General features: G+C 39.2%; 1 protein-coding gene across 1 annotated transcript; it reads right to left on the bottom strand.

Annotated features, from left to right (window-relative positions):
- Positions 1-9274: 9274 nt before the first annotated feature.
- LOC140863478 (uncharacterized) lies at positions 9275-13767 on the bottom strand. The gene is made up of 2 exons (XM_073266936.1): positions 10882-13767; positions 9275-9894 (listed from the first exon to the last, which is right to left on the bottom strand). The coding sequence occupies exons 1-2, from the start codon at positions 13574-13576 to the stop codon at positions 9482-9484; spliced, it is 3108 nt and encodes a 1035-aa protein (XP_073123037.1). The 5' UTR covers positions 13577-13767; the 3' UTR covers positions 9275-9481.
- Positions 13768-15191: the final 1424 nt, after the last annotated feature.

A 15191-nucleotide genomic window follows, 5' to 3' on the forward strand; every position in this document is an offset into this window, starting at 1 on the left:
CTGCGTTAGATTTTCCCGGATAGTATTTGATTTCACAATCAAAATCCTTCAGTAAATCAAGCCATCGTCGTTGTTTCATATTCAATTCAGACTGTGAAAATAAATACTTCAGACTTTTATGATCAGAAAAGATTTCAAACTTCTCGCCGTATAAATAATGTCTCCAGATCTTCAATGCAAAAACGATAGCAGCCAATTCAAGATCATGAATCGGATACCTAACCTCATGTGGTTTCAGTTGTCGAGAAGCATAAGCAACAACATGTCCTTTCTGAATTAAAATAAATCCCAAACCCTGGTGAGAAGCTTCACAATAAACAACAAAATCACCAGTACCTGTAGGGATTGTCAACACTGGCGCAGTAGTCAATCTCTTCTTCAGTTCAACAAAACTCCTTTCACATGCCTCAGACCAAACAAATGGTGCATTCTTCTGTGTAAGATGTGTAATAGGCTTCGCTATAGATGAAAAATCTCGAATGAATCGACGATAATAACCAGCTAAGCCCATAAAACTTCGAATTTCTGGCACAGACGTCGGTCTTTGCCAACTGATCACAGCTTCTACTTTGCTTGGATCCACTGATATACCATCTCCTGAAATTATATGGCCAAGAAACACGACTCGTTGCAACCAAAACTCACATTTGGATAACTTGGCATATAATTTTTCTTCCCGTAACGTTCTCAATACAATTCGGAGATGATCAGCATGTTCACACATATTCTTAGAATAAATCAAGATATCATCGATAAATATGATCACGAAATCATCTAGATATCTTTGAAATACCCTATTCATCAATCCCATAAAAACTGCTGGTGCATTCGTTAGACCAAAAGGCATGACTATGAATTCATAATGACCATACCTGGTTCTAAATGCAGTCTTAGGAATATCTTCGTCTCTAACCCTCAGTTGATGATATCCGGATCGCAAATCAATCTTCGAATATACTGACGATCCCTGCAATTGATCAAATAAATCATCGATACGAGGTAAAGGATAGCGATTCTTTACCGTTGCTTTGTTCAATTGCCGGTAGTCAATACATAGTCTCATCGATCCGTCCTTCTTTCTAGCAAACAATACCGGAGCACCCCAAGGAGAGACGCTCGGTCTGATATAACCCTTGGCCAACAAATCTTCGAGTTGGTCTTTCAGCTCTTTCAATTCAATCGGTGCCATTCGGTACGGTGTTTTTGATATCGGTTGTGTACCTGGCATCAATTCAATACTGAAATCTACCTCTCTGTATGGTGGCAATCCTGGAATCTCATCAGGGAATACATCTGCAAACTCGCTCACCACCGGTATATCAGTCAATTTCGGACTAGTCTTCAGTATATCGACTGCATAAATAAGGAATCCTTCTGCCCCTTTCTGTAACAAGTCAGTCATAGAAAGAACAGATATCAAAGGAATTCTAGCTCGTGATCCCTTACCATAAAATTTCCATTCATCAGTCATATCAGGTCTGAACTTCACAATCTTCGGAAAACAGTCTACTGTAGCTCTGTACTTGGTTAGCATATCAATACCGATTATGCAATCAAAATCAGACAAACCGAGTACAATACAATCAAGCTCAATCTCATGCCCCTCACACTGTAATATACAATTTCGTACAGACTTCAATGATACAATACCTCGACCCAGAGGTGATGAAATAGATACAACAGTAGCTAAGGGCTCAACAGGTAATGAATGCAATGCAACAAACTGCTCAGATATAAAAGTATGCGACACACCAGTATCAAATAATACATAAGCAGGATAACCATAAAGAGAACAGTTACCTGCAATCACATCATCTGGTGCCGCTTGTGCTTGCTCCTCAGTCAATGCAAACACCCTTGCTTGTTGCCTTGGAGGTTGATTCACCGTCTGGCCTCCTCCTCTACTCGGTGCTGCAGGCTGTGGTTGAAAAGAGTGAACAGAAGATGTAGATTGACCCACCGGTCTCGATGCTCCAGTACCCTGTGCACCCTCAGATCCTTGTTGTGGACACACTCTTGCAAAGTGTCCCATCTTGTTGCAAATGTGGCAGCTTCCAAACACACCTCGGCATTGTTCATCAGTATGGCGACCTCCACATTTGGTGTAATATACATTAGACTTCTGTCCAGCTCTAGACTGTCGGGATCCACTAGAACTAGAAGAGCTACCACCATCTGATCTCTTGAACTGTTTGCTCTTACCCTTGAAGAAATTTTTCTTTCCACTGCTACTACCTCCAGCTTCAAATCGAGGTGGCTGTGGAATTTGTTGTTGTCCCTGTGGTTGTCTCACTGGCTGTGGCACAAACTGTGCTCCTCGTTGTTTTAGTATCCCTGCTTCTGCACCCTTTGCTCGATTCAGAGCATCAGCAAAGGTATTCGGTCTTCCCGAATTCACCAGTGTAAACACATCAGGATTCAAGCTATTGATAAATTGATCGGCTTGAGCTTCGTCACTAACAGCGATATGTGGTGCAAACTTCAACAGCTAGTGAATTTAGCGACATATTTTTCAATATTCAACTGTCCCTGTTGCAAACTTGCAAATTCTGCTCCTTTGTCCTTGCAATAAGACACAGGAAAGAAACGCTGATAGAAAGCAGTTCAAAATACAGACCAGGTAATAACAGTACCTTGGTTTTCCAGTGCTCTCTTCGTCGCTATCCACCAACTCTTGGCAAGGCCATGCAATTGATGAATTATCAGTTTCACACGACGATCATCTGTATAATCAATGGACTCAAATAACTGCTCAATATCTTCCAGCCAGTTCTCACACTCTATAGCATTCTCTGTTCCTTGCAACTTCGGTAGTTTGAATGACTGGAATCGTTTCAAAAGTTTCTCCATCGGATTCGCATCACTAAACTCATCAGTAGACGTACTACCCTGTCCATGTTCAGACACTGTCACTGGGACCTGTGCAGCATTTGTCTGTTCAGGCTGATTCGTAGCCAATGTCTGCCTAACTCTCGGTGCTGGTCGGGGAGGCATATCTGATAATCAAACACATTAGTGTACAGTTCATCATATCATAACACATTTCTGTTTCAGTTCCTCAATGCCTTCTCAAAAGATTGAATCTGATTCAGTCGTATTATTACATGCTTCAAATAATATCAGATAACGGATAGCATGCAATTCTTAAAGCTGTAAATCAAGTCAGATAATAAACATGCTTCAAGAATACTTAAATCAGAATAAAAGACTCGATCTACCCCACTCATCTATTCTTAGTCCGAGAAACTTTACGCTCTGATACCACCTGTTGTGGGGCCTCGGGTTGCTAATCTCAAATCTTAAGGGCAATTAATGAATAAGCAATCACCAAGCATCCGAAGCTGTAACAAACAAATTTTTTTTTTTTAATAGGCTGCGCTCGAGCGGCTGAAAAGCGCCGCTCGGGCGCGCCCTGCCCATTTCGAGGCAGAACTTCCTGCCCTGGGCTGCGCTCGGGCTGCTGTTTTCTGCAGCTCGAGCACGACCCTGGGCAGATTCTTGCCCACACTTGACAGCTCCAAAACCTGGCAATTGACAGCTCCAAAACTTGTTTCCTTTGATGTAAACACAAACTTATACATCTAAAGAAAGTCTCAAGAAAGTATACATGCATTTTATTACATCAACCAAGTCGCTAACGAAACGATAACGATAACGACACAAACTATCTCAAGTTTTATACATGTATTCCAAAACCAACAAGTTCTAAAGTTCCTTGCTTCTCACATTCAAAACATCATCTACAACCCGAGTCCTCACGTGCTAGACTCTCTCCCAGCTGTCAATGACGTCGATGATCAGCTCCTGCCCTCTCTGTTGTCATGCACACATACAAAACAAGACAACAGCCGGATAAACTCCGGTGAGATACAAATCTCAGTATAACCAACATATCGAAAGCGTTAAATAAATCATATTAACTCTATTTAAAATTCGACTCAACAAATAGAGTACTCAAACGCTTTAAATACGAATTGATTCATATAACTTCGAAGCCATCAAGATTCATAAATGATCTTGACATGGATATCCATCTAACGAATTCGTAAACGACTCGCAAATAAGGTTAACCGCAACCTTGGCTTAGATTCAATTCGATATAACATCATATCAACTCAAATTTAAAGATCCACTACCTGAGATGGATCGACAACACCACAATCAAATCAAAACATAAACAAGTATGTGATTTTTACGGGCCAACTCAAAGATAATCATTCTTGAGTTTCAAAGTCCCTACTTCGCGATGTCGTCATTATACCTTCGTTTATTGAGGTTCTGAACTCTTCAAATCTGCGAGATATAATCAAAATACATATATCAAACTTCATACCAATCTATCATTTCAGAAACGAGTCAAAACCATCAAGAATTCATCAATCAATCGCATTTCAAACCTCAACTATTTCTTCGTTCGTTCAAGTCGGCGTCTTGTGTCGTTAAGCCTTCAAACTCAACTGAAACTGAATAAGAAAAATACTATAACATTGATAACATCTCAATAACAACTTCAACTCAGAATTCGGTTATCAAAACAGTTCCAAAACTCGATTAAACGACGTAACGATTTCAATTCGGTAACCGACGTAATCCCGACTTCGAAATCATTTCTCTTTTCAATATCATTCAAACTTATAGATATATTTCACAAACTAGCTGATATAACTCATTCAAATCTTCATTGAAATAGCTATAATCTACAATCATAAGCTGGAGATCATATTTGGACACAATAACATAAGCTCATCAATTCCGGTGTTGCATATTCAAACGATAGAACACCAAGCACAATTCCAAAATTTCAGAATTTGATCTTTGCCACATATCAATTTCGAAAGCCATAAAACATAACATAAAACTTACACAAGATCGAAGCCCTCGTCGTAAGGATTCCAGAACACTTTTCGGAATCGAAATCGGACAACCGGAACAAAAGTTATGGCAATTCGAAAATCAAACTTTCTAAAGAAAAGAGGAAGAAAGACGGGCTCTGTTTCAAAAACTTCTGAATTCTCAATATCATGCACGTGTACATGCTGAATCAACAAAACAAATCTGATAAATTTCAATAGATATTGCAATTTAGTCCCTAGATTCTTCAATAATTGCAATTTGGTCCTCGACCCTTATTTTAATTCAATTTCAATCCTAAATAATTTAAGAATATTAGAATTTAAATCAAAACTCCAAATATTCCCAAATTAAATATACTCGGATTAAAATTAAATAAATTCGGATTAATCTCTAATTAATCCCGGGCCTTACAGTACTAATCTCTGATAGCAGTCCACTGAAGCTCGATAGGTAGTCAACATGTCTATTCCCAGAATGCAAACAAAGTCGTCCATCGCCAGGACCATGAGATTCGCAATCAAAATGTTACCCTCGAACTCTAAAGGGCAACCCATCACTATACGCTTAGCCAAAGCAGATTGGCCCGTCGGAGTAGAAACAGACATCACTACGTCTAGTGCAATGCATGGTAACTTATGCCTCTTAACAAAACGTGTAGAAATGAAGGAATGAGATGCACCAGTGTCAATAAGTATAAGAGCAGGTATACCATAAAGCAAAAATGTACCTGCGATGACTTTCTCATTCTCCTCCACTGCTTGATCATGTCTCAGGGCAAACACCTGGCCAGAAGCTCGTGGCCTCAAATGAGAACTCCCAGCAGGCTGTCCCTGCGACCTCTGCTGAACGGTGGCCTGAAAACCAGATCCTGAACCAGAACCGGAACCACCTCCCCCAGATAGTAGACAATCCCTCCGGATATGACCAGTCTCTCTACAACGGAAACAAGCTCCAGAAGCTCTACGACACTTGTCGGATGGATGGTTCTTCCCACAGTGATCACACTTGTCCTTCTTTCCGAAACGGACAACACCAGCAGAGCCAGAGGAAGACGAAGTAGATCCAGACTTCTTGAAAGATTGGGCACGGGGACCCAAAGAACTAGCAGGTCTCGACTGAGAAAAAGACCTGTTCCGTCGAATGCTGTCCTCCACCTGGTGACAACGGCTCACCAAACCCTCGTAGGACATGTCGTCACCAACCGCCACACAGTCATGGATCTCAGGGTTAAGGCCCTGAAGGAACAGATTATACTTCATCCCAGAGCTGTCAGCAATCTCGGGGCAATAGGATAGCAGATCAAAGAACTTCTGCTGATACTCACCAATAGACATGGCTCCCTGTCGCAAACTCAGTAGCTCGCCTGCCTTCGACTGATGGAGTGCAGGAGGAAAATACAGCTTCTGAAAAGCTGTGCGAAACTCGGCCCAGGTGGCCACTCCTCTCGCCGCAACAAAAGGTGCAGAAGTAAACCTCCACCACCTACGCGCACGTCCATCCAGAAGATAACCCAGGTCTCCATATTCTGCTCCTAGGTGCATTGGAAAGTCTGAAAAGTCGTCTCCATACGGTCTAACCAGTTCTCCGCATCCTCCGGAGACCCACTTCCAACCAAGGGCTTAGGCCTTGTCTGCAAGAATCGACGTATACTGAAACGGTCCTCATCTCGATGACGATGGCGGCGTTCCCGACGAGGCTCCCGGTCGGCATCACCCCAACGCCCACCAATACTGCCATGAGAACTCTGGTCCTCACGATCTGCCATCTACAAAATTAACCTAATGGTTATCTTAATGTAGAATCTAAATCCCAAAAATACTTTGCATGCTCTGATACCATAAATGTAATGACCCTTACCTGGATCACCTACTAAACAGAACTTAAGCATGCATTTAACTTAATAAACAGATATCAGAATAAACTGCGGAAACATTTCTAAAATTACAATCTCAAGGCAAAGAATCTGTAAATATCCAAAATAGATTATACAACCAGATCGAACAACTATAAGAATCCAAATAACAACAGAATAAAATCTAGGCGAAGCTCCAGCTGGCCAACAACTGCCTAGCCCCTCTTGGATCCACCCGCCTCATCCAATCGCAAACCTGCCCCATGGAATAGGGTGTCCAGAAACACAGAGTACGAGACGTGAGCATAAAACGCTTAGTACGAGAGTATGAGTATACATGCATGCAAAGTGAACTCCCTATAACTCGAGGTCAAAGATCAGATAACAGAGACAGACCGGGCCCTGGTATGTAGCACGCTGTGCCGTCGCTTCAGGAGGTGGCTCCCATACCATAATACCAGTGGATTTACCGGACCCAAAGCCATGGAAGTCCATCCACTAACAGGATAGGGTACAACCCTACTAATAGACATCTCGAAGGAGATAGCTCAGTATGCAAATGAATGCAGCATAAATCAATGACATATAAACCATGCAGTCACATAATACATGCATACTCAGTCAGGATATCTCGAATAGTACTTTCGTAAATCAAATCAGTGCAAGCTCTACCAACTCTAGGTCCACGCCTATAGTCTGATCTACACTGCCAAATGATACTACTATCATTTAAGTGCTTTAAAAGCCTTAACTAAGCTATTGCATACTCCTAAATATTTATAGGAAGCAAAAGCTATACCTTCGTCCGTCGTTAGCTCTTTGATGTCGATGCCTTCAAAACTTGGGCACAACTCCGCTACGACTATCGAACGCCTCGACGACTCCCGGGTCAAGCCTAGGAAGGCTAGAACAACTCGAATACGACTAGAGTAGAGAGGAAATCCGGAATTGGCAATTGAAAATGAATTCTCGACCTTCTATTTATAGACAACGATCGGAACGTCCGAACCTCGATCGGAACGTCCGATCCTGCCATCGGAGCTTTCGAAGATCCTGATCTGCCACGTGTCAAAATATCACTTGTTGACTTCGGATAGGGGTGATCGAAACTTCCGATCCTGCCACACGTCATGCCTGACGTAATACCATCGGAGCTTCCGATCCTGCATCGGAGCTTCCGAACTCACCTTCGGAGCTTCCGAACTCTTCCCAAGTAATTATGATTAATTTTTTAATTACTGATTTTGGTTACGGGCTACTACACTAATAATCATGTAACAATAATACAAAATAAATAATAAAATAAAATAATTGTTAAATAATAATAATTATAATATTTCATTGAAATAAAATTATTTTTTAAAAATACTAATAATAATAATATTAAGATTAATAACTATTAGTTTTATGATAACGAAAATTGTATAATAATTAATATAGTATTAATATAAATTTAATTATTTAATAATAATAATATTTTTTTAGTCGTTATTTTGAATTTTAGTTAAAAATTTATTTGATAATTAATAATAATTTCATTCCAATTTTAGTTAAGAAATTATTTGATAATTACAAAATTATTTCATTCAATTTTTGTTTCATTTTTTGGTACAAATCATTTGAATGGAATAGACCTATCATTTCATTCTTATTCTTATTGCATTCCAAAGTTTATTTCATTCCTACCTTATTCCATTCTAGCATATCAATCATGGGCTTAGAGGAAATCCTCTTCTTGGACGAACTGATCAAGGATTTTTGTTATTTTATAATTTCTGATGTCTTACTGATATATGACAAAATTACGAGAAATTTCAAAAATATTAAAATTAGTTGTCAGCGTACATAAATATAGTATTTAGGCTTTTTAAGGTAGATCAAAATATTATATTATATAAATAAAATAATTAAAAGGGTGTTATTGTCTAGTAGTAAATTAATAGTTAAATTGGAGTTTGATTAACATATTTTGGAGTGTAAATATATAATATTCTCTTTACTAAATTAGAGCTTAAAATAACTAAATTTGTTGTCAGGACATGTTTCTTGATAAACCAATTTTTTTCTCAAATTACACATATTTACCTATATTTTGCATTTTTAAATGATAATTTCAACTCTAACATAAAAATTTATGATTTTTTATACAAAAATCATTTAAAGGCAAAAATTTTAATATGTTTGCATATAGCACGCTGCATGTGATAAAAAAAAACAGAATACTAATTTATATTAGAGTAAATCTTTTGTGAGACGATATTACAGATCTTTATTAACAAGATGAGTCAATTATGTTCATATTTAAAATAAAAAATAATACTTTTACATGAAAAGTAATGTCTTCACTCAAATAAAAAAAAAATCTAATTTACAAAATTTATCCATAAAATTATCTCAGAGGAGTTTTTTTGTGTTTATAATATCATGCTATCACCGCATATATAGTTTTGAATTTGGATACATTTGTTTCCAAATCCCTATAGTTTTGTCATTTCTTTCGGATAATAGTATGTGTGAAAAAGTAATGGTGAGTCCACATCTTAAGAAGTGTAGTGGGGGATGTAGGCCATATCATACCACTACCACTTACTTTTGGAATGAAATTCAAAAATCCAGGTTACTATTTAGTACAATATACAAAAAGAAAGAGACCTGAGTAAAAAAACAGACAAGAAAACAACTTCTTCTATACCAATCCCCACAATCTCCGACTAACATAATAAAATAAAATAAAATTGAAGGAATAAAACTTTAAAACCCCCCAAACTATCTATATTAACATTCCACAACTGTTGGCTTTTGTGGCTCGGGAAAATCCAGCACCACGTCACCACTTCCGCAGCCCCCGCTCCCCGGCAATTTCCGGCTAGGCTTGGCTTCATGCAACATCGATAAAACGTCCCTCATGGAGGGCCGGTCAGCCGGATTCCGGCTCGTGCATAGCAATGCAACCCTAAGGACTAACATCATCTCCTCCCGAACGGAACTACACGACGCGCCTGCGTTATTATCTAATACATCGATTAAACTATCTTTCGTCTTGATCTTGGACCTCACCCAATCCACTATACTGTTTCCATCCCCGAACTGTGCGTCGACCGATCTTTTCCCCGTCAAGATTTCCATTAGTACCACCCCATAACTGTAGATATCACTCTTCTCATCGACTTGTAAAGTGTAAGCATATTCTGCCAAAAACAAAATAAAGACACAATTTTGAAATTTATTTCATAAGAATTAATTAAAAAAACGTTAAATTAAGAACCAATATCGTATCTTTGTTTCGAGAACAAGTTGGCAAATTCATGGTGGGTCCTCAGTAATTGAGTAAAGGCTAATACTAAAGTGAAAAGAAGAGTTCACGCCTAATAGTGGGCAGCCCACTAAACAGTAGGAAATCGCGGCGACAAAGGGGCAAAGAGAATGAAATGCATAAAAAATTCAATATTACATATCCATATGAAATCAAACTTTTTGATGAATTGAATTGTGTCTATTTGGAGGTGACAAATTTCAACCTACTATTAAATTTTATATTTTGTAAAAAAAAATTTCGACGGCGACTTTTCGATTAGTGGATCGATATATATAGACTATTGTAAGAAGGTTTTCTTGGCGCCTAAAAGTGTGTATTGTGATTTGAAAATTGTGGATTTTGTTGGTGCTAGCTAGTTGAGGGCCAATCAAGAAACTATATATTATGCACAATAAGAAAACTTTGAAAAACATAGCCCATTTGGTTATCCTTATCAACGGAAAGGGACCCCAAATGCATCACATGAGACGTGACACCACATTTTGCACGCAAAGGGAACACATATATCTCGTCACCCTACACAACGAACTAGAAACCAATGTAACCAAAGAAAAAGGCATGCATGACACCCTTCTCTTATTCCTATTTCCTAGCCCACCAAAAAGAAAAGTAAATAATAAATTAATAAATAGATAAAGTAAATATGTCAACCATGTTGTCTCAAGAGTCAATATTTACAAATTGTAAAATCTTCCAATAACTTTCTTTCAACTCCTACTTCGCATGCATGCTTAGTACAAAGTTGAGCTTGGGGTGGACTATGGAGGGACTAGGTCTCGTTTTCTCAAGAATATATGATTGAAACCAAATTAATTAACATAAAAAGTGATTGAAAAGATGGAGATTTCTTGGACCTAACCTGGTGCAATGAAACCATATGATCCAGCAATGACAGACATCGATTCGTCGTTCTGGATCAACTTGGCCACTCCAAAGTCGGCCACCCGAGCCTCCATCTCGGCGTCCAAAAGTATGTTACTCGGCTTCAAGTCACGATGGACGATCACCGGATCACAGTCGTGATGAAGATAACATATCCCTTGCGCAACTCCTAATGCAATGTTATACCTTGTGACCCAATCCGCCACGAAATTGTCGCACTTATCCTTCCCATGTAACAAGTCGTCTAGGCTCCCGTTGGGCATGTACTCGTACAACAACATGGTGCATTGGTTGTTAGTGCAACAACCCAATAACCTTACAATATTGCGATGTCTCACATTACCTAAGACATCGACCTCTGCTAACACACCTCTCCTCCTCCTGATGGCATCCTTGTGCTTCCCCCATAGCTTCTTGACGGCTATGATCTCGCCGCCAGGCATCTCGGCCTTGTAGACGGTCCCCGTGGACCCCATCCCGACGATCTTATCCGTCATGTTTATGCACTCGAGCACATCTTCGGCCGTGAAATTCAGCCGTTGGAAAGCGGTGAGTTTCCACGGCCCGACTTCCCGGTCGTCCGAGAATTTCCGGCCGTATTTGGCCTGGAAACACCTACTTCCGGCGATGAGTATAAACAAGCCAACACCAAATGCTGTGGCCATGATCCATACAATGGCACCGGCCGTCTTCTTCGGCTCGCGGCGGATTTCCACCGCTCCGGCTTCGAGCCCGTCTTCCCGGCAAGGTTTGTTGAGAATTTCACCGCAGAGCCCTTCGTTTCCAGCGAATGATGATGGGTGAAGGGAAGAAAATAGTAATCCTGATGAAGGAACAGGGCCTGTGAGCTGATTGTATGATACATTGAAATTCTCCAATGTGCTGCAGTTGTTGAAATTAGAGGGGATCGCCCCTGTAAGAAAATTATGGGACAAATCAACGGCTGTTATGGACGGGAGTGCTGAAATCTCCCATGGAATGATTCCTGTCAGGGAATTTTGGCGTAAGTTTAGGGTGACTAGCTTCTCACAATGGCCAATGTCCCATGGAATGCTGCCACTGAAATTGTTTCCATCAAGCTCGATCCTGTAAAATTTACAACACCCGATAAAATCAGGGATTTTTCCATTGAGATTAGCAGAGCTTGCCAAGAAAATCTGTAAACTCGGTGCTTTCCATATGCTATCCGGCAGCTCGGAATTGAAAGAATTCTCTGATATGTTCAAGAACTCCATTTTTGCAGCATTGCCAAAATCTTTGGGGATTGGCCCGGACAGGTCGTTTTCGCTTAAATCAAAGTAAGTGAGGTTTGGCAATGAGCCAAATCCGACCGGAATCGACCCGTTGAGCCTGTTGTTTTGAATCCTCACTCTTGTTAAAGCCGTGCAATTTGCTAAAGTTGGAGGGATTTCACCAATAAGCTGGTTGGCAAACAGAATGAGCTTCATCAGCATGTTGCTGAGGCAAAGATTTGGTGGAATAGGACCCGACAGTGAATTCGAGGAGACATCGAGTTGCTTTAACTTCCCATTCGAGCCGAGTGTTTGAGGTAACATCCCTGAAAAAGAATTGTTCCAGATATACAAGATTTCCAAATTGGGAAGCTCACCAATCCCTCGTGGAATTTCCCCTGTCAGCTTGTTGTCCATCAACGACAGCCTGTTTAGCTCTTTCAAATCTGAAAATCTTCTAGGGATTTCGCCTGTGAGGTTGTTGTCTGATAAATCAAGAACCTGTAAGGATACTAATCCGGCCCAGCTCGCTGGAATCGACCCCGATAGATGATTCTTGAAAAGCAATAGAGTCTCGAGCTTTGTCAAGCCGCCTAATTGAGCTGGAATGTTGCCTGATAAATTGGCTGATGAGATATCAAGATAGACTAAATTTGACAGGTTTGAAAACTGTTTCGGTATCCCTCCAGAGAACGCATTAATGTATCCCAATTCTACATGTTCGAGTTGATTCAAGAAACTCAATTCGGGCGGGATTGGACCTGTGAGTAAATTCCCATGCAAGTACAGAGACTTGAGATTCAAGAGCCTGCCGTAAGCCGCCGGGATTTCGCCTTCGAAGTAGCTTCCGCCGAGGTTCAGGTACTCGAGATTTTTGAGGTAAATCATCTCCTCCGGCAAAGGGCCGGAGAAATTATTGCTATAAGCATTGAAAAATGTGAGAGACTTGAGTTTGGAAATCCCAGGAGGGAAACTCGAATTAAATGAATTGTGATTGATATCCAGAGTCCTGAGATTCGGCAGTTCAAAAATGGAATCTTCAAAGGGTCCATCAAGAGAATTCCCACTCAAATTCAAATGATGCAAATGGGACAGATTTCTGATCTCCCAAGGAATTATGCCAGAGAGATCACGCCCCGACAGGTCCAACGTTGTTACCTGGCCTGTCTTACGGTCACATTTGATCCCAGACCAGGAGCACCAAACGGGCAGTGAACCAGGCCTGGAAAACGCCGTATCCGTGTCCCAATCACGGAATGTGTTCGAAGGGTCTTTGAGGGATGATTTTATAGCAAGAAGAGATCGGAGCTGAGGAGGGGTCGCCGCCGCTGCGGAGGAGGAGGAGGAGAAGAAGAAGAACAACAACAACAACACTGATGGTGTGACAAGAATCAAGAAAGTGGAGAAAATCAAACTAAGGAATGGGGGGAAGTGGTTCATTTTTTGGAGAATTTTGCAATGGTGGGAATTGGTGAGAAAGAAATTGTGTGGAGTGAAGTAAATTTAAGGTGGGGAAGGGGGAGATTTTGATGGTTGAATTTACTTTTTTGGAGTGCAAGATGGAGAGGTTTTTTCATGATGATTAGTTTCACTCAATGGGGTGTGTGTGTGTTCTTTGGCATGAAGGGAGAGAAATAGGAAAAAAGAGAAAGGGCAATGGAAAAAAAAACAAAACTATTCCTTCTTCTTCTATACTACCACTTTGTTGCATTTATTTCTAACTTCCACGCTAAAATACTTTCAACAAGAAGTATGGACCATACTAAGTGGTTTCATCTAAAATAAACAATCGACATGTATCGTTTGAATTATCGTAAATTTACGTGATTGAAAGTTTAACTTAACACGATAATTAATGTTTGATTGCATCATTGTTTTCATATATTAGATTCTCATTAGGTAGATTAGGAAAAATAATCTCGGTTGTTAAAATTATTTGAATATTGGTTATTATAAAATGTTATGAGATTTATCTCATGGCAAGTGAGTGTTTCCTTTTTCTATGTATGTTTTCTATCTTTGTCTCCTCTCCAACAATACTTTTGGTTATCTTGGATTGCATTCCACCTTTTTCTTTTGTTTTTTTTATTTAAATTTTTATTTTATTTTTGCCCCTTACCTACTTTTCATCATTCCTTGTTTGCTTTATTTTGTTTGGGCCAGCCAGCACTCAGCAGCAATTCGATAAATATGGGCACAATAAGGGCAATCCTTGTTGGAGGATCCAAGAAAGTATTTACAAATTACAATTTCTCACCCTTTTTTTAACTATTATTATTATTTTTTGAACAATAATAACAACTGCATCAGGTGTGCTATTATTGAAGACTACAAAAGATCATGCAAAATTTTAAACAAAGCCAATATCTCCTTGTTTCTATTTCTTGTGGTTCTTTGATTAAACAAAGCCAAAATTTTAAACAAAGCCAATATCTCCTTGTTTCTATAAAGCACAAAAATCTCGATAAATTATTAAATTATAAGAGTTAACTAATTTTTTGGGACTGAATCTTCTTGTTTCTATTTCTCGTGGTTCTTTGATTATTTCAGGAACAAAATTCTTTAATTTTACATAAATTTCCTTAAATTAAACTGTCTTAATTGTTGGAATAAGGATAAGAGACCACGGATGTATGTATATGAAATTGGTTTAGGACCACAACCATCTTAATTAGGGAAAAATGTACAAAAACCTTTTATGGAAGGGAGTAATTACTAATTAGAGGGATAATGACATTTATCGGAATTATGAGTGTCATCATTATCATCATTAACAGTTATGATTTTTCCATGTGATGACAAACATGTAATCGCCCTAATCAATTAAAAGATTGACAAAAAAATTATAATAATAACGTTTTGAGGAAAGAAACCTTTTGTCATGATTTGACATTATAACAATTACAAAGGGATACATTAATTGTCATTTACCTCAAATAATAATAATGATAAAAAGAATGCTAATTGCAATTTGCAAGAGCAAAACCTTGTTGCTTTCTTCATAAAGTTCTCAAATTAAAGGCATAATTTTTCAGAGATATAAATTTTATTTTTT

This window comes from Henckelia pumila, chromosome 4 (genome assembly GCF_033568475.1).
Source record: "Henckelia pumila isolate YLH828 chromosome 4, ASM3356847v2, whole genome shotgun sequence".
Classification (NCBI taxonomy): Eukaryota; Viridiplantae; Streptophyta; class Magnoliopsida; order Lamiales; family Gesneriaceae; genus Henckelia; species Henckelia pumila.